The 26,780-nt window shown below is 37.8% G+C and overlaps 1 protein-coding gene across 1 annotated transcript in view; it reads left to right on the top strand.

Annotated features, from left to right (window-relative positions):
- The first annotated feature begins 1,200 nt into the window (after positions 1–1,200).
- PCCA (propionyl-CoA carboxylase subunit alpha) overlaps positions 1,201–26,780 on the top strand; it is an 863,696-nt gene continuing 838,116 nt past the window's right edge. The window contains exons 1-2 of the mRNA XM_053707812.1: positions 1,201–1,327; positions 7,125–7,161. Of these exons, the coding sequence (XP_053563787.1) occupies positions 1,247–1,327; positions 7,125–7,161 (118 nt within the window). The 5' untranslated portion in view covers positions 1,201–1,246. The remainder of the gene's footprint in view (positions 1,328–7,124; positions 7,162–26,780) is intronic.

Below are 26,780 nucleotides of genomic sequence, written 5' to 3'. Positions count from 1 at the left end.
AAAGTTGGGTTTTATATCCCTTATAAGTAAATAAACTTTCAGTATAAGTGGGGATAGCACAGGCAAAATCAGCTATTCGAAAATTCAATATAAAGGTAAGAGAGCTATTTGTAAACAATTTAATACACTCCAGCAGGTAAAATGCAGCAGAGACACAGAATTTGATGGTAGATAAGGACCAAAAGGCCCATCAAATCTACCCATATTACATGTTACGTTTTCTTAGGATAGCCTTTGGTACAAATTAAAGGGGGGCAATTTAAGGTACACTGTGCTTCTTATTCTGAGAGACTGGAGTGCATTTTATAGAATGTAGAACCCTGACACTACTACATTCTACGTAGTGATTGGTTCATATGTGCATCATGAATGTTTATATCTCTCCTTAATTGGCCACAGTAACGGGGGAGAGAAAAAAAGCAAGATTCAATAAGCTTTTCAAAGGCTGTGTTCAGTACTTGCAAAACGTACCTTTTCTACATTTGTGTATAATGCATTAATCATTTCTGGTGCATAAAAATTACTTTAATGCACATAACGCAATGTTGCAATTTTCTTTCTCTCCCTTTCTCTCTCTCTCTCTCTCTCTCTCTCTCTCTCTCTCTCATTCCTTTTCTTTCTTTTAATTCTCCTGTTTCGTTCAAAATATTGCAAATTACGCCAACCAGCCACATATTACAGAGTGATTGCTTAGAGCAGTAGCCAGAATTAAGTTACATGAGGTAAACATACTTTGGTTTCTTTAAATACGTTGTTGACACCATGTGTTGAGTTCTGCAAAATGTTTATAATGATTCAGTTTTTAAAAGTTTTATTTTATTTTTTTATAGAAATATATTGCAGTTCAGTGCTTAGTTTGTGATCTAGGCTGTACCTGTGACTAATACATTTCTAGTTAAGATGCTACCCATGTCAGTCCTGCAGTTTATTCATTTGTATAAGCACTTAGCACTATTGGGAATTAACATTTAAATAATGATACCAATCTACTGTAAGCAGAATCAACACAAATGTGTATCAGAAACATAGGTGAGAGAGGCTGCAGGTTGAAACGTTGTTACAGTGTGTTTTCTAATTAAATTAATCTTACTTGTGAAATGTAAACAAAATAAAAGGAACACATCTGAAGTGTGAAACCACAGCTGACACCTTAAATGTTTTTGTAGTAAACTTTAAACCTTTATTGTCTCTGCAGGCAGAAGAAGACGTCGCCTTTATTGGACCCGACACACATGCTATTCAGGCAATGGGGGACAAGATTGAAAGCAAGCTGTTAGCCAAGAACGCAAAGGTCAATACTATCCCTGGCTTTGATGGAGTTGTCAAGGTGAGAGGTGGCTACACCACTATCTGGTCCAAAATAGTGACAAACCTCACTTTTTTACAGTATGAAACGCTCATCAGCATTATTCATATGAATTGCACTGACTGTTGAACAAATCAGCATTGTAAATGTAACCAATACTGACTACTGTACAGTAAAATATGAGCTGTGCAATTTTACAGCTGTCTTTTTAGAAGACAAGGTAAATAGTTTGATATCCTGTTGTACTAGAAAAGATGGCACACAATTGAGGGTATGTCGTGATGGCCAATATTAGGCAATATGCACATATCTAGGTATTAATTCAATGCCAGTTTAATCTGATCTTTGTTCACTACACATTTACAAATGACGTATAACCTAAGCATCTGAATACAATTGAAAATGCACATTTTGATTCAGATTTCCTTTTTGCCTGTTTAAATCTATGGTAAAGTTTAGATGGCCCACTAGCTATTAAAGATACTTAAAGTTCTAGGCTTCATTAAAGGGACAGTCTCCCTCCAGAATTGTTTTTGTTTAAAAAGATAGATAATACTAGGCTGACCATATTTCCTTGAGACAAAAACGGGACATTGAGATGTCAAAAACGGGACAGTGTTAATATTCTTTATTCATAGGAAAAAAGTAAGATTTTAACAAAAGTTAACTTTTATGAAATGAATATAAACTATTGAGCCCACAATTAACCTTCAGTGACAGAAGAACTCATACAACATTTTTAGGTAGACGTAGAGCTATAACATCTAAGTACCAATCCAAAGTGTTTTCACAATGTTCCCATGATCTAAATTGGGAATGTGACATGTGTATATTTTTTAATCACATGCCCTTAACTCAATGTTTCCAAAATTGAAATTATCCTCTATGTTGTCAAGGCAAATTCCCCCATATTAACTGATTTTAAATGGTAAAAGTGTAGCCTCTGAACAGGCGTTTGGTTTGAAGATCTGGATTAGTAGTTGTAGATTTTCTTCAGCTGACTTGCCCAAAATCATTGTTACATGGTGGAAGAACTGAGAAAAAAATTGGAAATAGTTACTTGATAATGATAACCGTTATTTATAACGTCTGTACAACCAGCACTGCAGCAGCATAATAAGCATAATTAATGACAATTAAATTGACACTGGTCTTATCTTGGCCGTGCACAATTCTTGCAGAACTTAGACAGTTGATCTACTTGATCACTATGTTTGTATGTTCACACTGTGACATAAGAAGATGGCAAGAATGATCTCTCTGGTGATGGTCAGCCACTAATTTGGATGATGGCAGAGGCAGATGATCACCACATCAGATGATGACAGATCTAGTCCGACTTTTGTCCTTACTAGGCACTAGCTAGTAGTTCTAACTTCCCTCTTGTGACCAGTCTCTCTCCTCAGCTCAGTCTAACAGTTCACGACTGAGTACGGACCTGCTGTCACTTGCTTTCAATGATCATGCCCTAATTTTGAGCGCGGGCGATATAGACGCGATGCTGTGGATCATGTGGGCACAGCCACCCAACCCCAGCCCTGTAGTTAAAAAAAACAAAAAACGCAGTCGGGGAGTTTAACATTTTTTAGTAAGTGATGTGTGTGCTAAAAAATGACACTTGCGCTGGCTGCACGGCACGGTCTGATAACTCTCAAAATGGGACAAAAATTAATATTATTCAAGAAACGACGGGACGGGGGAAGAAACCTAAAATAACGGTACTGTCCCTTTCAAAACGGGACGTATGGTCAGCCTAGATAATACCTTTATCACCCATTCCCCAGTTCTGCATAACCAACACAGTTATATTAATACACCTTGTATCTAAGCCTCTGCAGACTGCCCCTTGCATTTAAGCCAATCAGTGCTGACTCTTAAAGGGACAGTCTAGTCAAAATTAAACTTTAATGATTCAGATAGGGCATGCAATTTTAAACACCTTTCCAATTAACTTTTATTATTGAATTTGCTTTGTTCCCTTGGTGGTATTTTTGAAAAGCTAAACCTAGGTAGTCTCAAACTGATTTTTAAACAGTTGAAAGCCGCCTCTTAGCTCAGAGCATTTTGAAAGTTTTTCACAGTTAGACAGTACTAGTTCATGTGTGTTATATAGATGACATTGTGCTCACTCCTGTGGAGTTATTTAGGAGTCTGCACTGAGTGGCTAAACTGCATGTCTGTCAAAAGCACTGAGATAAAGGGGCAGTCTGCAGAGGCTTAGATACAAGGTAATCAAAGAGGTAAAACCTATATTAATATAACTGTGTTGGTTATGCAAAACTGGGGAATGGGTAATAAAGGGATTATCTATCTTTTTAACAGTTTAGAAATCAGTTTGACCCTACCTAGGTTTAGCTTTCAGCAAAGAATACAAAGAGAACAAAATAAATTTGATGATAAAAGTAAATTGGAAAGTTGTTTAAAATTGCATGCCCTATCTGAATAATGAAAGTTTAATTTTGACTAGACTGTCCCTTTAAATGAGCAGTAAATACAGTTGATTTGCATAAACAAATGCATAATAAAAAGACAGTGCAATAGCACTTAGTTTGAACTTTAAATTTGGAGTAGATGTTTTTCAGAAAAATTTCAGTAATGACTACTTCCACTCCTGTATCATGTGACAGCCACCAGCCAATCACAAATGCATACGTGTATTCTGTGAATTTTCGTGCATGCTCATGGAGCTGTTGATTCAGATAGAGCATGCAAATTTAAGCAACATTTTAATTTACTCCTATCATCATTTTTTTCTTTGTTTTCTTGGTATCTTTATTTGAAAATTAGGAATGTAGGCGGCCCATTTTTGGTTCAGCACCTGGGAAGCGCTTGCTGATTGGTGGCTACATCTTTATTTGAAAAAGCAAGAATGTAATCTTAGGAGCCGGCCCATTTTTGGTTCAGCACCTGGGTAGCGCTTGCTAATTGGTTACTACAATAGGAGTAAATTAGAAAGTTGTTTCAAATTGCATGCTCTATCTGAATCCTGAGAGAAAAAAAATTGTGTTTTGTGTCCCTTTAATGGAAGAAAAGTTTGAAAGTTTTCTTAAAAATTGAATGCTCTATCTGAATCATGAAAGTTTAATTTTGACTTGTGCCCCTTTAAGACCCTCTATTCTAGCAACTTAAATAACATTGTATTAAAAGAGCCATAAGGTTACACGCAACACAAATCAACATATGCACACACATACCGTTTAACAGAATTATGTTAAATTACATTGATTACAATACATTGGATCATAATAAAGAATATTATTTGTTTTAAATATATTTTGTTTTCACCACAAATGATTGACTAGAATTATATGCAGATAAGACACATGCAAAATTAGTCTTTCTCAAATAAGAAATGTTTGTGTTTAGTTATAAATAATAATCTTACAAGCTTGCTTTAAATATCAGGATACATTTATTAAAAACCATTCAATGTGTTTATCTGTTATTAGTGCTCTGAGTAGCAGAAACTTTAAGCTGCTTTTAGCATAACGTTGTCTGTTAACTTCGTTTTATTTTCCTTAAATATATATTAGCTACCAATTACACCCAGCTTTTATAGCGGGTAGTTATGTAGGGAAACCACTAAGTGTTGTAGAAGAATTTTAAAATGCAATCGTGTAGCTCTGCTTGCAACATTCAGAATAAATTTTGGTGCTGAAAGCATCATTTAATTTAATTCTTGCCTTAGATTAAGTAGCTTATCAGAGCTTTGGAAAAATTGAATATTTGGCCACACTAGCTTATTTTCATTTCTGGACAATGCACTGTTTCATAAAACTATATACTGTGTGTGTGTATGTATGTATGTTACTATATGTGGTCTGAAGACGGGGTTAATAGCCCCGAAACGTCACTGACGAATCAATAAAATTGTTATGTATGCTGTAAAGACCCAGGGAGTGCTTTTCATTGTACGGATATATATATATATTATAATATTATGTATGTTTATGTATATATATATATATATATATATATATATTTAGTATAGTATTATGTGTGTGTATATATATATATATATATATATATATATTTAGTATAATATTATATTTTATGTGTGTGTATATATAGTATAACTGTATTATACTGCATAGCTATCAGATTCCCATATTTGTTTATTTTGCAGTATGTATAGGTGGTGCTAGCATCAACAAACTTGAGTAGTGATTATATGTCTCATAACACAATAATGGTGTATAGCTGATATAGATGATGCACTGTTTACCTTTGTTGCATGCATTTCCAATTGTTCCTGTCTTGTAAGTTGTCAAATAAAAACAACAACTTTTAGCTGTTAATTACATTTTAAAAAGGTGAACAGCTTTGCAAGCGAAAAGAAATGCACAATGCTCCTAACTCTACTATAATCACGACTCTTCATCAGTCATCACTGTTCTTGCATTTGCTCAAGAGGATCTAATTGTCTACATTTGGCAGGTTTAACACTTCCTGACAGAGAGGCTATTAAGGGGAAGTTTTCTCGCATAACTGTCAGGAGCAGGAACAAAGAGCCTTCCATCTCAATGTGTAGAAACACTCTTAAATTACAGTTATTCATGAATTTCTTCCCTTTAAACTGTGGTTTGAAGAGTAAAAGATCATAGTTGGAGAAACTTATAATAATCTGTGAACACCCCCCCTCCCCCTCTCTATTTTCTTCGCTCATTTTTTTTAGGTCGTTATCTATGAAATAGCAAATTATTTGGGGTGGGGGGAATCTAATTAGCAGATGTGAATGCTGTGTTAAAAAAACCAAAACCCTCAAAATTAAGTTTGTGCTCAAAACTGCTTTGAACTTAACAAGCACCGAGCTGTGGAGCAGACTAGTTAATGAAAGGAAATTAATTTTTTTTTGATAACTTCCCCTTATTCTTGGCGAGTCTGTAACAAGGTAGCGAAGACCTTTTTTTAAAGAGGATTTTTTTTTTAATTATTAGTGAAAAAGTTGATAGAGATTGAACAGTCCTGATCAAACAAATGTAGTAATGGGTCCTGCTTTAGTCAAGCATTAAGAAAAACTTTATATGTGAAAAACATTATTGCATAAAAAAAACAAGCTCCTATCATTATAATTTTTTTAGATCATGATTTATTTTTTATGTACAAATCTGGGAAGTTTTACAATAAATATTTTAATACTTTTTTTTTTATTTAAAGATTTATGTGCACCGTCCTCAGTGCAGCTTGAGAACACAAGTGTTGACAAAATATTTATGTATTTTAATTATCACCTATAAAAATAGTTATTACAACTTGTATATTCGATTGCCAGATGGAATTACCTTCTTTTTTTTATTCTATTTTATGTTATTGTTGGTGTTTTTTCTTTTTTTCTCCCACACATTTTTTTTTTTTAACTTGAACAGAAGCGTGCAATACCCACAAACAATAGAGAATGAACTCCCCCTGCTGACAGATTCATGGAAAATGTGTCACACAAACAGATGAGAAGACAGAAGCAAGCTGTAGCAGACATGCTTTAATACCTTTTATTTATGGCCCATTATTGATTGTAAACACTGAAATGTAATCACTTTATTTCTGCCACTGCTCAAAACCAACTTACAATGGTAACCCGGTTTCCTGTCAGCTGATTTGGAAGCACTTTGAATTGTTTGCACTATAATAATGATGAGGTAGAATTTACATTCCACTTATGGTATTAATTTTACATTCCTCAGAATGAAAAGGGTCAGTAGGTTGTAAAATCAAACATTAAATGAATCAGAGGAGACAGTAGTGCAATATATGACTGCCCTAAGGACACAATGCAATGGCTGATGGGATTAACATTGGGTCTCATTTCCTGCTTTTACAGGATGCAGATGAAGCTGTCAGAATTGCAAGGGAAATTGGTAAGTTCTTAAATTAGCTATGGTGGGATTTGTATGGCTCTTAGCACACAAGGGTGACTAAATGAAATGTGTAATAGGTAATCCCCATATAACTAATAGTTTAAGATCTCATTTATCCACAATTTTTTTTTTACAAACATCACTCTTTTTTTTGCAGTTTGAAGACTTATTCACTTTTTGAATATATAATTATATCATCCAAGCAAATATTGCTGATGAAGTAAAATGATAATCATTTGCATACATCTTATGTTTTTACTATAATAAATTTCCGTCAGTAAATGAAAATTTGTGCCAATACAACTAACAATGAAAATGAACTATGTCTCTTTACAAAGCATAATTTTTCCTGATATATATATATATATATATTATGGGGTTTTTTATGTTTCACAATTCACAACTCATTATTTTATTTTATAACATGATAACTTTTTTTTTTTTTTTTTAAACAGTGGAATACACCCAAGAGTTTTACGGGAACTTAGCACTGTTATAGACAAACCTCTACTTTAAATTTTTCAAGACTCATTATCCTCCGGCATAGTACCACAGCTGATGTGGTGCCATTCAGGGAAAAGGAAAGCAGGGCTGATTCAGGAAGCTATAGACCAGTTAGTCTGACATAAATAGTGGGGAAGATACTCAAAGGTATTATAAGGGATTATATTGATGAGTATATTCGTGTAAAAAAGATTGAGTTCAAATCAGAATGGTTTTATAAGAAATAGATCATGTCAAAGTAATCAAATTAGATTCTATGAGGAAGTAAGTAAAAATATAGATAAGGGGGAATATATGTGATATACTTCAATTTTGCAAATGCGTTTGATAAAATGCCACATGAGAAACTAATGTACAAAATTAAGGGACTGGGAATAGTTGAAAACGAGTAGTAGTAAACGGATCATGCTCAGATTGGACAAAGGTAATCAGTGGAGTCCCCCAGGGATCAGTACTGGGCCCTGTTCTTTTTAATATTTTTATTAATGACTTGGAGCAAGTGTTAAGTAACAATATCTCTATATTTGCAGATGATACAAAGTTGTGTAAGGTCATTAGGTCTGAGCAGGATGAACTTGTGTTACAAGGGGAATCTGTAAAAATTAGAAGTATGAGCAGGTACATGGAAAATTAGATTTTGAACTTGTGTTACAAGGGGAATCTGTAAAAATTAGAAGTATGAGCAGGTAAATGGAAAATTAGATTTCATACAGGAAAATGCAAGGTTCTACATTTTTTAAGTAAAAATAAGCAGGCAATGTATTATTTAAATGGGACTAGACTTAGCCAAACAGAGGAGGATTTGGGAGTAGTAATAGATAACAAGCTATAGAAGGGTGCACAATGCATGGCAGCGGCTTCTATGGCTAATAAGATACTAGCATGTATTAAAAGAGGCATTGATGCAAGGGAGGAAAGTATAATTCTGTCACTATATAAATCCTTGGTAAGACCTCACCTTGAGTATGGAGTGCAGTTCTGGGGACCAATCTCAAACAAAGACATTGCAGACCTAGAAGTTCATAGAAGGGCCGCAAAGCTAATAAGGGGAATGGAGAATTTAAGCTATGAGGAGAGGTTAGCCAAACTGGGTCTGTTTTCTCTAGAAAAAAGGCGCTTGAGAGGGAGGTGACATGATTTAATTAAATATATTTAATGCGGGGGGCATGTCCAAGCCACAGTCATGACAGGTCACACATACTAAAAGCTCCTGGAGCAAGATTAATCTCTTACCAGTTTTTCACCAAGAAATATTATTACTATAGCCACCAAACTTCGAGGGACGTCTTATAGATCGCACCTAGCTAGATAGTGTCTCTTTTCTTGATAAAAATTCTCATGCCGGAGCCCTAATACAGACAGAGGGAAGTCCAGGCTATCAAAAATAGTCTGCTATCAAAAATTTGAAAAATTTGGTGCATTTTAAAGCAGTTTTGCAGAACGTGTATGCTTTTTTTCTCTTAAAGGCGCAGTACCGTTTTTTAAGATTGTTTTTTTTTTTTACTAAATAAAGTGTTTTCATGCTTGTTTGTAGTCATTACTAGGCTGTTCAACATGTCTGACATTGAGGAAAGTCATTGTTCAATATGTTTAGAAGCCATTGTGGAACCCCCACTTAGAATGTGTCCCTCATGCACTGAAAGGTCAATAAATTGCAAAGAACATATTTTAGCTACTAAAAGTATGTCGCAGGATGATTCTCAGTCAGAAAGGAATCAGGTTATGCCATCTAATTCTCCCCAAGTGTCACAACCATTAACGCCCGCACAAGCGACACCAAGTACTTCTAGTGCGTCTAATTCTTTCACCCTGCAAGATATGGCCGCAGTTATGAATACTACCCTCACAGAGGTTTTATCTAAGCTGCCTGGGTTGCAGGGGAAGCGCAGTAGGTCTGGTGTGAGAACAAATGCTGAGCCCTCTGACGCTTTATTAGCCATATCCGATGTACCCTCACAATGTTCTGAGTTGGGGGTGAGGGATTTGCTGTCTGAGGGAGAGATTTCTGATTCAGGAAAGATGTTCCCTCAGACAGACTCAGATATGACGGCTTTTAAATTTAAACTAGAACACCTCCACTTATTGCTCAGGGAGGTTTTAGCGACTCTGGATGATTGTGACCCTATTGTAGTTCCAGAGAAATTGTGTAAGATGGACAGATTTCTAGAGATTCCTGCTTACACTGATGTTTTTCCGGTCCCTAAGAGGATTTCGGACATTGTTACTAAGGAGTGGAATAGACCAGGTATTCCGTTTGCTCCCCCTCCTACTTTTAAGAAAATGTTTCCCATATCAGACACCACTTATTGCTCAGGGAGGTTTTAGCGACTATGGATGATTGTGACCCTATTGTAGTTCCAGAGAAATTGTGTAAGATGGACAGATTTCTAGAGGTTCCTGCTTACACTGATGTTTTTCCGGTCCCTAAGAGGATTTCGGACATTGTTACTAAGGAGTGGAATAGACCAGGTATTCCGTTTGCTCCCCCTCCTACTTTTAAGAAAATGTTTCCCATATCAGACACCATGCGGGACTCGTGGCAGACGGTCCCTAAGGGGAAGGGAGCTATTTCTACCCTAGCTAAGCGTACGACTATACCTATTGAGGACAGTTGTGCTTTCAAAGAGCCTATGGATAAAAAATTAGAGGGTCTCCTAAAGCATCATCCGTTTGGCATACGAGACTGCTGCCCACATGGGCTTTTAAAAATTATGCTTCTGTTGAACAGATTTGTAAGGCTACGACTTGGTCTTCGCTTCATACCTTTTCCAAATTTTACAAATTTGATACTTTTGCTTCTTCGGAGGCTATTTTTGGGAGAAAAGTTCTTCAAGCAGTGGTGCGTTCTGTTTAACCATCTGTCTTGTCCCTCCCGTTAATTCGTGTCCTGTAGCTTTGGTATTGTATCCCACAAGTAAAGGATGAATCCGTGGACTCGTCTTACCTTATAGAAGAAAAGTTAATTTATGCTTACCTAATAAATTAATTTCTTCTATGGTACGACAAGTCCACGGCCCGCCCTGTCATTTTAAGACAGATTATATTTTTTGATTTTAAACTTCAGTCACCTCTGCACCTTTTAGTTTCTCCTTTATCTTCCTGTACCTTCGGTCGAATGGAGCTAAGGGAAGAGCTATATAGACAGCTCTGCTGTGGTGCTCTTTGCCACTTCCTGTTAGCAGGAGGATAATATCCCACAAGTAAAGGATGAAACCGTGGACTCGTCGTACCATAGAAGAAATTAATTTATCAGGTAAGCATAAATTTATTTTTCTGAGGTCTACAGGTCCACACCTGTCATTTTACTCAACACTTTGCTATAGTGTATAGAAGGTAGAGTCCGAAAATATCCACGACACACTATATTAGTTTCTATGATTTACACCTAGAATGTATTTACTATAATACATCTGACCTATAATAAGGCATATCCTCACTGTGAGGAAGTATGTTGCATATCTCCGGTGGATCTGATATTGTTGACCTCCACTAATATAGCCAATTAACCGTCATATTACTTTTTATTGACCTGCCAACTATGATGACTATACCATATATTGTTTCTCTCTTAATGCAAGTGGTTGGGCTCAGTCAGTTATTTATAAACTGTTATAGTGTACTCATTGAACCTAAACCAATACCCCTTAAAGTGTAGGTCACATGCACATATGTTCGCTTCTATATCTTAAGTTTCTCAAAACAATCTTTTACCCACAATGATATGCAGATAAGTTACATAAGCTAGAGACACTTGTCACTAGGTCAGTTTGAGCCACACTTCGGGTACATTATGGGTGCTCACACGTACGTAGAATTAGCATACACAGCATACTTGGTATGTTCCTGTTCATAGTTCAGCACTCCTGATTCTTCCTCCTATGCATAGTCCACAATAATATACTGGTTTCTATACAGGTAGATAGAGAACTAACTTTCACTAATTATATATTAGCTACTGTTCTTGTAAGCGGTAATCACCTGCTGATTTCATTCCCTTCTTTTAATTTTACAGCCTACACTTCATTCCTCATAATTTCTTGCCAGATATCACCCTATTAGGCGACCTACTTCATCAGGAAATGTTTATTTAATAATTCTAGAAACTGAGGTATCATTTTACTGTATGCATATTAAGATCTGCATTGATGTTTATGACAGTCCGGGTTACAATATCTTCCAAGAATTATATTTGCTGTTTACCGATTTATCAATCAGAAGGCTATGTGGGTAATCACTGTTCTTTTTTTTTTTTTTTTCTCTTGTCATTGTCATCTTTGTTTCTCCCCCAAAACACGTGATTGCATTTTGTAATCAATGTATATACTGAAATATTGGGAATGTTATAATACTAAATACCTCAATAAAAAAACTTTGATTTGAAAAAAATATATATATTCAAGGCCCATACGCAGAGATGGAAGAAGCTCTATTTATTCCAAGAAAATTGTTTGTGACAAGAGGTCACAATTTAAGGCTGGAGGAAAGGAGATTTAAACTCCTGCAACAAAAACGTTTTTTTCTCTGTAAGAGCAATAAAATTGTGGAATTCATTACCAAAGGAGGTAGTGACAATACCCAAGATACATTTAAAAATGGTTTGGATACATTTCTGTCTAGAAACAGAATTTAGGGATATGATTGCTTGTGTTGAATGGGTCACCTTTTAATGGGATTCTTTTAAGCTCAACTTTACTTTTTTTCAAACTCATCTACTATGTTACTACTATGACACTTCTGTATTTGTATTGTTATATTAACTGACTTGCTTACATGCTATGGAGTTGTAGGGGATAGCAGTGGAGATAGGAAGGTTAGTGTAGGTTATAAGCATCCCTGAATAGTATAGTCTTCAGGCAGCACTTGAAGCTTTTAAAACTAGGGGAGATTCTCGTGGAGCGAGGCAGAGAGTTCCATAAGGTGACCAGTCTGGAGAAATCTTGTAGATGGGAATGTGAGGAGGTAACAAGAGAGGAGGAGAGTAGGAGATCATGAACAGAGCAAAAGGGGCGGAAGGCAGAGTATCTGGAGACCAGGTCTGAGATGTAGGGGGGAGCAGTGCAATTGAGGGCTTTGTGTGTCAGAGTGACAATTTTGTGTTTAATCCTGGAGGCAAGAGGAAGCCAGTGATGGGATTGGCAGAGAGGTGCGGCAGATGAAGAGCGACGTAAAAGGAAGATGAGCCTGGCAGAGGCATTCATTATGGATTGTAAAGGAGCTAGGCAGCAGCTAGGGAGACCAGAGAGGATATAGTTGCAGTAGTCGAGGCGGGAAAGGATGACAAAATGGATTAAGATCTTTGTTGTGTCTTGTGTAAGGAAATGTCTAATTTTAGCGATGGTTTTTAAGGTGGAAGCGGAAGGCTTTAGCCAAGGACTAAATGTGAGGAGTGAAAGAAAGGTCTGAGTCAAGTGTGACCCCAAGACATCGGGCATGTGGAGATTTTGAAAGAAGGGGGGAAAAATAAGGAGCTCAGTTTTGGAGAGATTTAGCTTGAGGTAGTGAGAGGACATCCAAGATGAGATATGAGAGAGACATTTAGTGACACGGGTTAGCAAGGAAGGAGATAGTTCTGGTGCAGAGAGGTAGATTTGGTTATCGTCGGTATACAAATGATAATGAAACCTAGTGAGGACGTGTAGATTGAGAAGAGAAGGGGACTGAGGACAGAGCCTTGCGGTACCCCAACAGAAAGAGGTAACGGGGCAGAGGATACCCCAGAGAAGGCTACACTAAAGGTACGTTTAGACAGATAGGAAGAGAACCAAGAGAGAGCTGTGTCACAGATGCCGAAGGATTGGAGGGTATGGAGCAAAAGAAGGTGGTCGACAGTATCAAAGGTTGCAGACAGATCAAGGAGGATAAACAAATCAGGGATTTTATTCAAATTTCTTTATAGTTCAAAACAGGAAGGTACTTTCAAGATGGACACAATTCACACTTTACTTCCATTAGTGCAGGGGGTTAGTTTATATCTAACTTAAAGGGATAGTAAACACCAAAAATGTTATTGTTTAAAAAGATAGATAATCCCTTTATTTACCATTCCCCATGTTTGCATTACCATCAATGTTATAGAAATATATTTTTTACCTCTGTAATTACCTTGTACCTAAGCTTCTGCAGACTGCCTCCTTATCTCAGATCTTTTGACAGACTTGCATGTCAGGCAATAAGTGCTGACTCTTATATAACAACACATGCATGAGCACAATGTTATTTCTATGTAACACATGAAATACCCTCTAGCTGTGTCAAATGCATTCAGATAAGAAGCAGCCTTCAAGGGCTAAGAAATTAGCATATGAGCCTACCTAGGTTTAGCTTTCAACTAAGAATAACAAGAGAACAAAGCAAATTTACTATCCCTTTAAAAGATTCTAATTTACACAAGGATCATATCAGATTCCTGGGAATTTCTAAACAAGCATTATAAATTTATGGTGCGTCCATTTGGTCTGGCAACAGCGCGAAGAGTATTTGTCAAGGTTCGAGGAACTTTGTGGTTCGAGCTGAAGAATTCTCTGTAGTTCCCTACTTGAATGAACATATGTTTTAACACTCTTTTCATCTAGTTGTCTGATACTCAAGTGGTTCAACTGCTTCATAGTCACTATTGGAAAATTAATCTTCCAAAAGCTCCTTAATTAATCAGACATATGTGCCGTTTTTGGAGTTTATTATCGATTCAGTGACTTTGTGTCTGTCTTTCAGAAATGTTGCAACAGGCCTGTTAATTTTAACTCAATTATTTTCCTCCTGTTGCTCAGTGTATAGAAGTTGTAAATATCATGGTTGCTGCCTCAGATCCAGTACCATTTGCCAGATTTCATCTTGAGTCTCTCCAATTGCAGACACTTTATCAGTGGGATGGGGACCATGTGGATCTCCAGCCTGCAATGTATGTTACCATTGCAGGATCTCAACTCTATCTACATCTGAGGTGTGAATGATTGGGAGGCATACTTTCTCAGTCGCTGGCATCTTCAACCAGGGGGTATTTTCTAAACCTGGCAGTTTTAAACGAGGCTGTGAGATGTTTGGGTTTGCCAGAAAGAGATATTATGGCTTCTCGGAGTCACAAGCTGCCCTAACATTGTGCCATGTCTTGAAATCCTCAGGCAGATCTAATGGATGCCTAGTGGTTCCCTGATCATTCAACCTGATTTACATCTTTGCTTTGTCTGTGTTGCTCTCCAGGGTGATAGCCAGAATTAAAAATGAACAAGCTTCAGCAATTCTAATTGCTCTGGAGTGGCCTTGCAAGAGTTGGTTTGCAAATATAATTTAAATGTCCTTGTGCCTGACTTGGCGGCTTCTTCTTAGAAAGGATCTTCTTTCTCAAGAGCCTCTCTTTCATTAGGATCTTAAAACTCTGACATTTACAGCCTAGCAATTGAACTCCTAGGCCTAGATTTGGAGTTCGGCGGTAGCCGTCAAAACCAGCGTTAGAGGCTCCTAACGCTGGTTTTGGCCGCCCGCTGGTATTTGGAGTCACTGATTAAAGGGTCTAACGCTCACTTTTCAGCCGCGACTTTTCCATACCGCAGATCCCCCTACGCCAATTGCGTATCCTATCTTTTCAATGGGATCTTTCTAACGCTGGTATTTAGAGTCGTTTCTGAAGTGAGCGTTAAAGCTCTAACGACAAAATTCCAGCCGCCTGAAAATAGCAGGAGTTAAGAGCTTTCTGGCTAACGCCGGTTCATAAAGCTCTTAACTACTGTACCCTAAAGTACACTAACACCCATAAACTACCTATGTACCCCTAAACCGAGCTCCCCCCACATCGCCACCACTCGATTAAAATTTTTAACCCCTAATCTGCCGACCGCCACCTACGTTATACTTATGTACCCCTAATCTGCTGCCCCTAACCCCGCCGACCCCTGTATTACATTTATTAACCCCTAACCTGCCCCCCACAACGTCGCCGCCAGCTACTTAAAATAATTAACCCCTAATCTTCCGACCGCAAAGCGCCGCCACCTACGTTATCCCTATGTACCCCTAATCTGCTACCCCTAACACCGCCGACCCCTATATTATATTTATTAACCCCTAATCTGCCCCCCTCAACGTCGCCGACACCTGCCTACACTTATTAACCCCTAATCTGCCGAGCGGACCTGAGCGCTACTATAATAAAGTTATTAACCCCTAACCCGCCTCACTAACCCTATCATAAATAGTATTAACCCCTAATCTGCCCTCCCTAACATCGCCGACACCTACCTTCAATTATTAACCCCTAATCTGACGACCGGAGCTCACCGCTATTCTAATAAATTGATTAACCCCTAAAGCTAAGTCTAACCCTAACACTAACACCCCCCTAAGTTAAATATAATTTACATCTAACGAAATTAATTAACTCTTATTAAATAAATGATTCCTATTTAAAGCTAAATACTTACCTGTAAAATAAATCCTAATATAGCTACAATATAAATTATAATTATATTATAGCTATTTTAGGATTAATATTTATTTTACAGGCAACTTTTTAATTATTTTAACCAGGTACAATAGCTATTAAATAGTTAAGAACTATTTAATAGTTACCTAGTTAAAATAATAACAAATTTACCTGTAAAATAAATCCTAACCTAAGATATAATTAAACCTAACACTACCCTATCAATAAATTAATTAAATAAACTACCTACAATTACCTACAATTAACCTAACACTACACTATCAATAAATTAATTAAACACAATTCCTACAAATAAATACAATTAAATAAACTAGCTAAAGTACAAAAAATAAAAAAGAACTAAGTTACAAAAAATAATAAAATATTTACAAACATAAGAAAAATATTACAACAATTTTAAACTAATTACACCTACTCTAAGCCCCCTAATAAAATAACAAAGCCCCCCAAAATAAAAAATTCCCTACCCTATTCTAAATTAAAAAAGTTACAAGCTCTTTTACCTTACCAGCCCTGAACAGGGCCCTTTGCGGGGCATGCCCCAAGGATTTCAGCTCTTTTGCCTGTAAAAAAAAACATACCATACCCCCCCCCCAACATTACAACCCACCACCCACATACCCCTAATCTAACCCAAACCCCCCTTAAATAAACCTAACACTAAGCCCCTGAAGATCTTCCTACCTTGTCTTCACCATACCAGGTTCACCGATCCGTCCTGGCTCCAACATCTTCATCCAACCCAAGCGGGGGTTGGCGATCCATCATCCGGTGCTGAAGAGGTCCAGAAGAGGCTCCAAAGTCTTCCTCCTATCCGGCAAGAAGAGGACATCCGGACCGGCAAACATCTTCTCCAAGCGGCATCTTCAATCTTCTTCCATCCGGTGCGGAGCGGGTCCATCTTGAAGCAGGCGACGCGGATCCATCCTCTTCTTCCGTTGTCTCCCGACGAATGACGGTTCCTTTAAGGGACGTCATCCAAGATGGCGTCCCTCGAATTCCGATTGGCTGATAGGATTCTATCAGCCAATCGGAATTAAGGGTAGGAATTTTCTGATTGGCTGATGGAATCAGCCAATCAGAATCAAGTTCAATCCGATTGGCTGATCCAATCAGCCAATCAGATTGAGCTCGCATTCTATTGGCTGTTCCGATCAGCCAATAGAATGCGAGCTCAATCTGATTGGCTGATTGGATCAGCCAATCGGATTGAACTTGATTCTGATTGGCTGATTCCATCAGCCAATCAGAAAATTCCTACCTTAATTCCGATTGGCTGATAGAATCCTATCAGCCAATCGGAATTCGAGGGACGCCATCTTGGATGACGTCCCTTAAAGGAACCGTCATTCGTCGGGAGACAACGGAAGAAGAGGATGGATCCGCGTCGCCTGCTTCAAGATGGACCCGCTCCGCACCGGATGGAAGAAGATTGAAGATGCCGCTTGGAGAAGATGTTTGCCGGTCCGGATGTCCTCTTCTTGCCGGATAGGAGGAAGACTTTGGAGCCTCTTCTGGACCTCTTCAGCACCGGATGATGGATCGCCAACCCCCGCTTGGGTTGGATGAAGATGTTGGAGCCAGGACGGATCGGTGAACCTGGTATGGTGAAGACAAGGTAGGAAGATCTTCAGGGGCTTAGTGTTAGGTTTATTTAAGGGGGGTTTGGGTTAGATTAGGGGTATGTGGGTGGTGGGTTGTAATGTTGGGGGGGGGTATGGTATGTTTTTTTTTACAGGCAAAAGAGCTGAAATCCTTGGGGCATGCCCCACAAAGGGCCCTGTTCAGGGCTGGTAAGGTAAAAGAGCTTGTAACTTTTTAAATTTAGAATAGGGTAGGGAATTTTTTATTTTGGGGGGCTTTGTTATTTTATTAGGGGGCTTAGAGTAGGTGTAATTAGTTTAAAATTGTTGTAATATTTTTCTTATGTTTGTAAATATTTTATTATTTTTTGTAACTTAGTTCTTTTTTATTTTTTGTACTTTAGCTAGTTTATTTAATTGTATTTATTTGTAGGAATTCTGTTTAATTAATTTATTGATAGTGTAGTGTTAGGTTAATTGTAGGTAATTGTAGGTAGTTTATTTAATTAATTTATTGATAGGGTAGTGTTAGGTTTAATTATATCTTAGGTTAGGATTTATTTTACAGGTAAATTTGTTATTATTTTAACTAGGTAACTATTAAATAGTTCTTAACTATTTAATAGCTATTGTACCTGGTTAAAATAATTAAAAAGTTGCCTGTAAAATAAATATAAATCCTAAAATAGCTATAATATAATTATAATTTATATTGTAGCTATATTAGGATTTATTTTACAGGTAAGTATTTAGCTTTAAATAGGAATCATTTATTTAATAAGAGTTAATTAATTTCGTTAGATGTAAATTATATTTAACTTAGGGGGGTGTTAGTATTAGGGTTAGACTTAGCTTTAGGGGTTAATACATTTATTATAGTAGCGGTGAGGTCCGCTCGGCAGATTAGGGGTTAATAATTGAAGTTAGGTGTCGGCGATGTTAGGGAGGGCAGATTAGGGGTTAATACTATTTATGATAGGGTTAGTGAGGCGGATTAGGGGTTAATAACTTTATTATAGTAGCGCTCAGGTCCGCTCGGCAGATTAGGAGTTAATAAGTGTAGGCAGGTGTCGGCGACGTTGAGGGGGGCAGATTAGGGGTTAATAAATATAATATAGGGGTCGGCGATGTTAGGGCAGCAGATTAGGGGTACATAGGGATAACGTAGGTTGCGGCGGTTTACGGAGCGGCAGATTAGGGGTTAAAAAAAATATGCAGGTGTCAGCGATAGCGGGGGCGGCAGATTAGGGGTTAATAAGTGTAAGGTTAGGGGTGTTTAGACTTGGGGTACATGTTAGAGTGTTAGGTGCAGACGTAGGAAGTGTTTCCCCATAGGAAACAATGGGGCTGCGTTAGGAGCTGAACGCTGCTTTTTTGCAGGTGTTAGGTTTTTTTTCAGCTCAAACAGCCCCATTGTTTCCTATGGGAGAATCGTGCACGAGCACGTTTTTGAGGCCGGCCGCGTCCGTAAGCAACTCTGGTATCGAGAGTTGCATTTGCGGTAAAAATGCTCTACGCTCCTTTTTTGAAGCCTAACGCAGCATTTGTTTGAACTCTCGATACCAGAGTTAAATTTATGGTGCGGCCAGAAAAAAGCCAGCGGAGCGTTAACAGCCCTTTTACCGCCGAACTCCAAATCTAGGCCCTAGTGTTTTCCCGAGAAGTTTATTTAATATTGTTATTGGCACAGGAAACCTGTAAGCAGGAATGTTTATCATAATGTTTGGAAATCTTTTTTATATTTGTATACATGCAGACACACACAAACACCTTAGAGCCCTTTCCAGTCAAACACCTTGTCATATCATATCACATTAATACAATTTAATTCTATCACCTTAATACAATTTTATACACTTATTTCAATAATGAACATATATTTTATATTTAATGAGTGTGTTTTGTTAAACTTTTATTCTAACGCTAATACTTGTGGTCTGCAGTCAAGCTACCTTCTTTTATAGCTCTATTATATGTTGCACTTGAGTACAGCACAACTCACAACTTATAATATGAGCAATGTTCAGTGTGCTAAACATTTTATTGTTAATTCTGTTTTGCCATTGACTTGTAATGCCATATTATATACTATTCTGAGCGTAGGCCCGTAATATTGATAGCACACCCCGTGCTATCAACTGCCTTCCACTTGTAATCTTGGCCTCTGTGTTTTATCCAGATATATACTCTCCCCGCTAAAAAAAATTTGGGCTGTCTCAAACTTTTGAATTGGCTCTTAAATAAACAAAACAAAACAAATATAAATCTTTTAAATTCCTATTTTTTTCTATCATTAAAGTGACTGCTTAAAGGTTTTGTTAAAACAACTATAACACATATTTATTTAATATAACTTATTATACATGTGAGAAAGATTATGTTAAATTATTGAAATTAGTAGGAAATGTATGTATAACTGATGCTGTATACATTACTTACAGGTTTCTAAGAAGAACTTGTAGATCTGTATTTGCTGGTAGGGACAATCCTTAAAATGAAAATACATTTATTAAGCACATTTTTTAAAAAATTAAATGCAAAAGAAATTTAGGATGTACAAGACATTTTAAAATATTGTTTTAGGGGCACCAAATAAAAACTTAGTTTCTGGACCAATTCAAATAAATGTAGCCCCCACATCTAATTTTTGTTTTTAATTTTCAAAAACTTGTGAAATGTTTTCATTTAAAACAGAAAATAGTCTTTCATAACTTTTTTTTATTCATATTGAAGTATGGGAGTGTAATAAACTGGCAAATTTGTACACTATATAGCAGGGCTTCATACAATTAATGTAATGGTTATAACAATCAACTTTATCATGCCATTTACATTTACAACATTTTTATTGATTTTAATCTCTTTATACACAGCTGTATCTATCAACTCAGTGTAGAATAAAGCATGGAATACGCAACTCAAAGCAGAAATATGACTAATGAACAATACAAATATATCTGAAAGTTCCTTTCTTTGAAATATAAGATAATTTATGTTATTATTCATTCTTCTCTAAATGTGTTCTAGTCTCATCATGTAAACTATTATTCAATATCTCATTTTATATTGGTGTCTTTGTTATTCCCAATACAAACCTTTATTGTTGTACTGTTGAAAACGTTATTTAATTGCGAAAAATATTTCTTGGTCCGCAATGACAAACCTTTTCCTTCACACAAAGGTTTTCAAGGTAGAGTGATGTAGTTTGGTAAATTTTAATATTGAGTATGTCATATATGTATTTCAAGTGATATCTGATACTTTTTATTCCTTCATAATTCAGAAGATATATTTTAATTTGAAGAGCTATCTGATATTTTTTTAAGCAGTCATGCATAAGATCATCAATTTCTTTATCTAGAGAACATTTGTTTTCACTTACAGTAAAAGCCAATACACCATACAAAGTTGGTGTGACTTCCAATGTGATGGACAGGAGCAGTGTAAAATCTACCTGTTCAGACTAGAAAGAACCAACTTCCTGCATTTTTGCTTTTGTCCTAAGGACAGGTCAGTTTGCTATCCTATTATGTATATGGGATGTAGTTGTGTAGTCTTTTCAGCATCTCTTTTCTACTAATGTGTTATCACTATAATTATTTTTTTTAATACTCAAAAAGTTATTTTTAAATTTCCTGCTTTTCGAAGAGTTTGCCTATTGGTACAAGGGTAGATCAATACGTTTGCTTTCGTAAGACAAGGAGAGTCGATAGGTGTCCATCACATGGGGGATATATTTCCTGCAACTAGGAGAAGGTCAAGAACCCTTACAAGAACTTCAATCCCTCTCACCTCCTCTCCCCACCCAGTTTGTTCTTGACCTCCACAGAGAGAGCTTGAGAGAGGTGCACTGCAAGCAAGATTTTATTATTTTCTATCTAATCCATTTATTGGGAGCTCAGACCTGACTTGAGATCCAGTACCCCTCTTCCATCTTCACTCAGGGAAGACTTCAAGATAATTTCTCCAAGATTTTGAATGAAGCAGAGGTAATGGAATAGCTCAATTATGGCATGTCAGTACTTTCACGGGTAAATCTCTCAGCCATAATTGCTGGTATATCCGCAAGTATTCTCTGCAGTATATTTACTTGCACAGGATGAGCTGTCTAATATATGAGCATTCTGTGAGGGAGAAAGGCCTCAGCAAGCTGGTTAGATACAGTGGAGTGGGTGCTGCAGTCCAGGTAAGTGATTCAGACACTAAACACAGCCCAGGGAAAAAACAAAAGCAAAAACAGGGCGCCCCAATGTTGTGAAATCTTCACAACGAAAAGTATAATGTGATACAATGGAAACGTACTCAAATTTTGAAAAGCACTATACGAGTGCCACACTGACAGGCTGGACCAATAAAATTCGGCCAGCAGACTTATACTCCACAGCAGGTCTGATCCGGTGCAGTCAGAGATATATGCAGAGACTAGGTAAGGTATAGATAGCCCAAAACCAATCAATGCTTGTAATCAGCAGCTTGGAATGATATATAATGATAAAAACAGGTATATTTAATAAAACCATTAAAATCAATACAATAAAATGTCAACGTGTTTCTTGGATTTACCGTTTCATCGGGTAAATCATAGAAATGCGTTGATACTTTTTATTGTATTGAGGGCGCCCTGTTCTTGCTTTAGTTTTTTCAGTTTTTTATCTTGTTTGCACAAGACCCTTTTGGAAGAGGAAGCCGCCTTGTTTACAAACACCATGCCAGAAGTACACACATCTTTTGGTAAACTCTGAGTTTTTAAAGTCCTAAAGGCCATTAAGAATATTTGCCCTGTTGGCAGTTTATGCACAATTGTATTTTTATATGTATATGTTTGGCGCTTTTAGCAACACTTGTTTGGTTATAAACACAGCCCAGGAACTATCCCTAGTACTCTCATTTTATAGGAACTACATAGTTGGAGGGTCTCAGCCTTTACACATAGTGCTTAACCTATGTGTTTAACACCAACAATTATGAAATTCAGAGTTAAAATCACTTTGTCTTATAACCCATTAGCACCCCTCAGTATGTTTTACTCCTGGGTTCACTTTATTTCCTCACAGAACAAAAAAGCAACACTGTATCTTTAAGGACATCACTAATTACCTTATACAGTTAGTGGTTCAGCTCATTATGGATGTGGTTAGGGTTTGAGACACAATTTGGATCACGGGAGGTTTAGTCACTAAAAAGTGTTTATGTTGTGTTTTAGGGGTAAATTTATTAAAGACATTAGATGTAGCGTATCATGTCTGCCTCACATCGATAAATGCCGACAGCATACGCTGTCTGTGCAGGGGTAACAATCAACCCGATCGTATTCGATTGGGTTGATTTCTGTCCGCCGCCTCAGAGCAGGCGGACAGGTTATGGAGCAGCAGTCTTTAGACCGCTGCTTCATAACGTCTGTTTCCGGCAAGCCTTCAAACATGGGGCATCAAGCTCCATGCAGAGCTTGATAAATTGACCCCTTAGTATTTTTTCTCACAGGCCTTAAAGGAATATTCTAGTCAAAATTAAACTTTCATGATTCAGATAGAGCATGCAGTTTTAAGCAACTTTCTAATTTACTCCTATTATAAAATTTTCTTTGTTTTCTTGGTATCTTTATTTAAATGTAAGCTTCGGATCTGGCCCATTTTTTGTTCAGCACCTGGGTAGCGCGGCTACATTTAGACACCAATCAGAAAGTGCTACCAGGTGCTGAATCAAAAATGTGCCGTCTCCTATGTTTATATTCTTGCTTTTTCAAATAAAGATACCAAGACAACAAAGAAAAAATGATAATAGGAGTAAATTAGAAAAATGCTTACAATTGCCTGCTTTATCTGAATCATGAAATTAAAATTTTGACTAAGACTATTCCTTTACCCTGCACATTATTCCAGACTTAGGCCACACAGACCCCTCTGGGCCTGTCTCCAGACATTACAAGCTATTCTATCTGGGTCCAGATTTAACCCTTTATATGCATGCCCAGGAGGGCATTACATTTTTTTTTAAGGATGTTCTTTTGCTTTTTTATCTGTCTTCTGGGGTTCTGAGGTGTTTAATATAGGCTGTTTGTTGTATTTTGTGCAAATACACTGATAATATAAAGTTTTGGAATATATTATTTCCAATTACCGGCAGTTTTGCTTATTATTTCCTTCCAAAGATAGGGAGAGTCCACAGCTTCATTCTTTACTGTTGGGAAATACAACACCTGGCCTCCAGGAGGAGGCAAATACACCCCAGACAAAGTCTTAAATATCCCTCCCACTTCCTCATTACCCCAGTCATTCTTTGCCTTTCATCACATTAGGAGGTGGCCGAGAAGTGTTAGAAGATTTGGAGAGTCCTGAAAAGGGGTATCTGCCCTTCGAGATAGGACTGTAGTCATGTCAACCTCTCAGTGAGAGTATTGCTTAAAGTTAGAGTCGAGAGGAGATGCAGGGAAAGTTTTTTTGGGAAACCATCCAGACTACTGCTAACAGCTCCTAAGCAATCAGTGTTGACAAGTTTCACTGCCTGCTTTCTCTCACTCAAGTCCATGTCAGGAGCGCTGCACAGCATGGATCCTGGAGGTAAGATTGTTTCAATTTTTACACATAAAACACTATAACAGGGTCACAGTGTGGCTCCTTTATACCTTGATAGGATCCAGGGTTAATATTCTCTCAAGGGGGTTTATTGAACTGTTGGGGTTAATTAATCAGTGTATTCATTATTTACATGTTGCTTTGTGTAATTTTTTTCCTGGGCTGATAGAATGTGTTTTTTTAGCTGGAACAAACTGATTTCAATTTTAAGTTTCACTTTCATTTTTGAAAGTGTTGCACAGCTCCTATTACTTGCTGTACTGGTAATAAGAGGAGAAGTACTGTCTTGCACTCCATGTGAACGTGTGTGGTCTATGTTAATTTCCTCCATTCCGGCTGACACTTGAACCTGAGGAGAGCGTTTCCTCTGTTAACTGTTTGGGTCTAGGTGGTGGTGAGTGCCCCAGCCATTGGGACTATAAAGGTGCAGTTTTTTTATAATAAAAAAATATTTTTATTTGTGTCCTTCTGTGGGTATAACCTGAGCTATGGAGGACTCTGACATGTTAGAAGCTACTCCTTCTGTACTAAATCATACCTATTTATATTGTTAGGAGGCCTTAGTTTTCCCGCCCACTCAGTTATGTTCCACATACCTTAACACCGTTTATAAAGTCTAAGAAGAGAGACAAGCCTGCTAAGGTTTTTTTGTCCCTCTGAGCTGTCTACCTCTCAGAACTCCGCGGCCCGTGAGATTACTATGCTTGCTACATTATCCACTCCACATGCAGTTCCCCGTAGCACATATAATCCTCCATCAGGAGGGGGCTTTCTTTCTGCGGACTTTGCCGCACAGTTACAAACGGCGGTATCTGTGGCCCTCAGTGCATTACCTCACTCTAACAAACACAAGAGAAAGGTTAAACATAGCTCTCCTGACCCAGAGTCATCTAAATATTTATGGGATTTAGCTATTATGTCCCAGTTATCCGATGATGAGTTAACCTCTGTAACTGCAGAGGGTGAACTTTCTGGGTCGAAGTCCTTAGCGCCTAAGCCTACTGCTGCGGAGGAACCATCCTTTTAGATTTAAAATTGAGCACTTGTGTTTTTTTATTAAAGGAGGTTCTGTCTACGTTAGAGGTTCCAGAGGCCGCGCTGCCTGAAGAACCTATGATACCTAAATTTGTCAAAGTTTGCAAAGACAGGAAAGTTCCTTTTGACTTTTCCTGTGCCGGTTAAGATGGCAAACATTATTAAGAACGAATGGGAAATAATTGGTTCTTCCTTTTCCCCCTTGTCTACTTTTAAAAAGTTGGAAACCTTTTTGAGAAAGATGTTTCAACATACAGGATTTTTGTTTCAACCGGCAGCTGCAGTTGCCACGGTTGCCGAAGCGGCTACCTACTGATGCGACTCTTTGCCGGAACTCATTGAGGTGGAGTCTCCCTCGAGGATATTCAAGACAGAATTAAAGCTCTGAGAATTGCTAATTCTTTTATCTGTGATGCGAACATGCAAATTATTCGCCTAAATGCAAAGGCCTCTGGCTTTGCGGTCCTAACCCACCAGGTGCTCTGGTTGAAGTCTTGGTCTGTGGATATGACTTCTAAGTCCAGACTCCTTTCTCTTCCCTTCAAGGGAAAGATTTTATTTGGTCCAGGTCTGGACTCCATTATTTCTACGGTAACCGGAGGCAAGGGTACCTTCCTACCACAAGATAAGAAGAACAAGTCTAAGCGATGACAATCTTCTAATTTTCATTCTGACAAATCCCAACGACAACAATCCTCCTCCAAGCCCGAGCAACCCAAGAGTACTTGGAAGCCGTCTCATTCCTGGAATAAATCCAAGCAGAATAAGAAGCCCGCCGAAAACAAATTGGCATGAAGGGGCGGCCCCCTATCCGGGATCGGATCGTGTAGGGGCAGACTGTCTCTCTTTTTCAGATTCCTAGTTTAAGGACGTACAGGATCTGTGGGTCCTGGAGGTGGTATCTCAGGGATACAAGATAGGCTTTAAATCTCATCTGCCAAGGGGCAGATTCCTTCTCTTGAATCTGGCTACCAGACCAGAAAAGAGGGATGCCTTTCTAGGCTGCATTTGGGATCTATCTTCCTTAGGAGTTGTTGTCCCGGTGCCTATCAAAAAAAGAGGTTTGGGGTTTTATTCAAACCTTTTCGTGGTCCCAAAGAAGGAGGGAACTTTTCGCCCAATTCTGGACCTAAGGTGCTTAAACAAATTTCTCAGTGTCCCTTCCTTCAAGATGGAGACAATAAGATCCATCCTTCCTTTAATTCAGGAAGGCCAGTTTATGACCACTATAGATCTGAAGGACGCTTACCTTCAATCCACAGGGAAGACGTTCTGTTCCTGAGATTTGCATTCCTCTATTAGCACTTCCAGTTCATTGCCCTTTCGTTTGGCCTAGCTACTGCTCCAAGAATCTTTATGAAGGTTCTCGGGGCTCTTCTAGCCGTTGCCAGAACTCAGGGTATTGCAGTAGCCCCATACTTGGACGGTATTCTGGTGCTGAATTCTCAGAGTCCCCTTCTCAGTCTTCTTCGATCACATGGATGGAAG

The sequence above is a fragment of the Bombina bombina genome, chromosome 3 (genome assembly GCF_027579735.1).
Source record: "Bombina bombina isolate aBomBom1 chromosome 3, aBomBom1.pri, whole genome shotgun sequence".
Classification (NCBI taxonomy): domain Eukaryota; kingdom Metazoa; phylum Chordata; class Amphibia; order Anura; family Bombinatoridae; genus Bombina; species Bombina bombina.
This window is presented reverse-complemented; position numbering and strand designations above follow the sequence as displayed.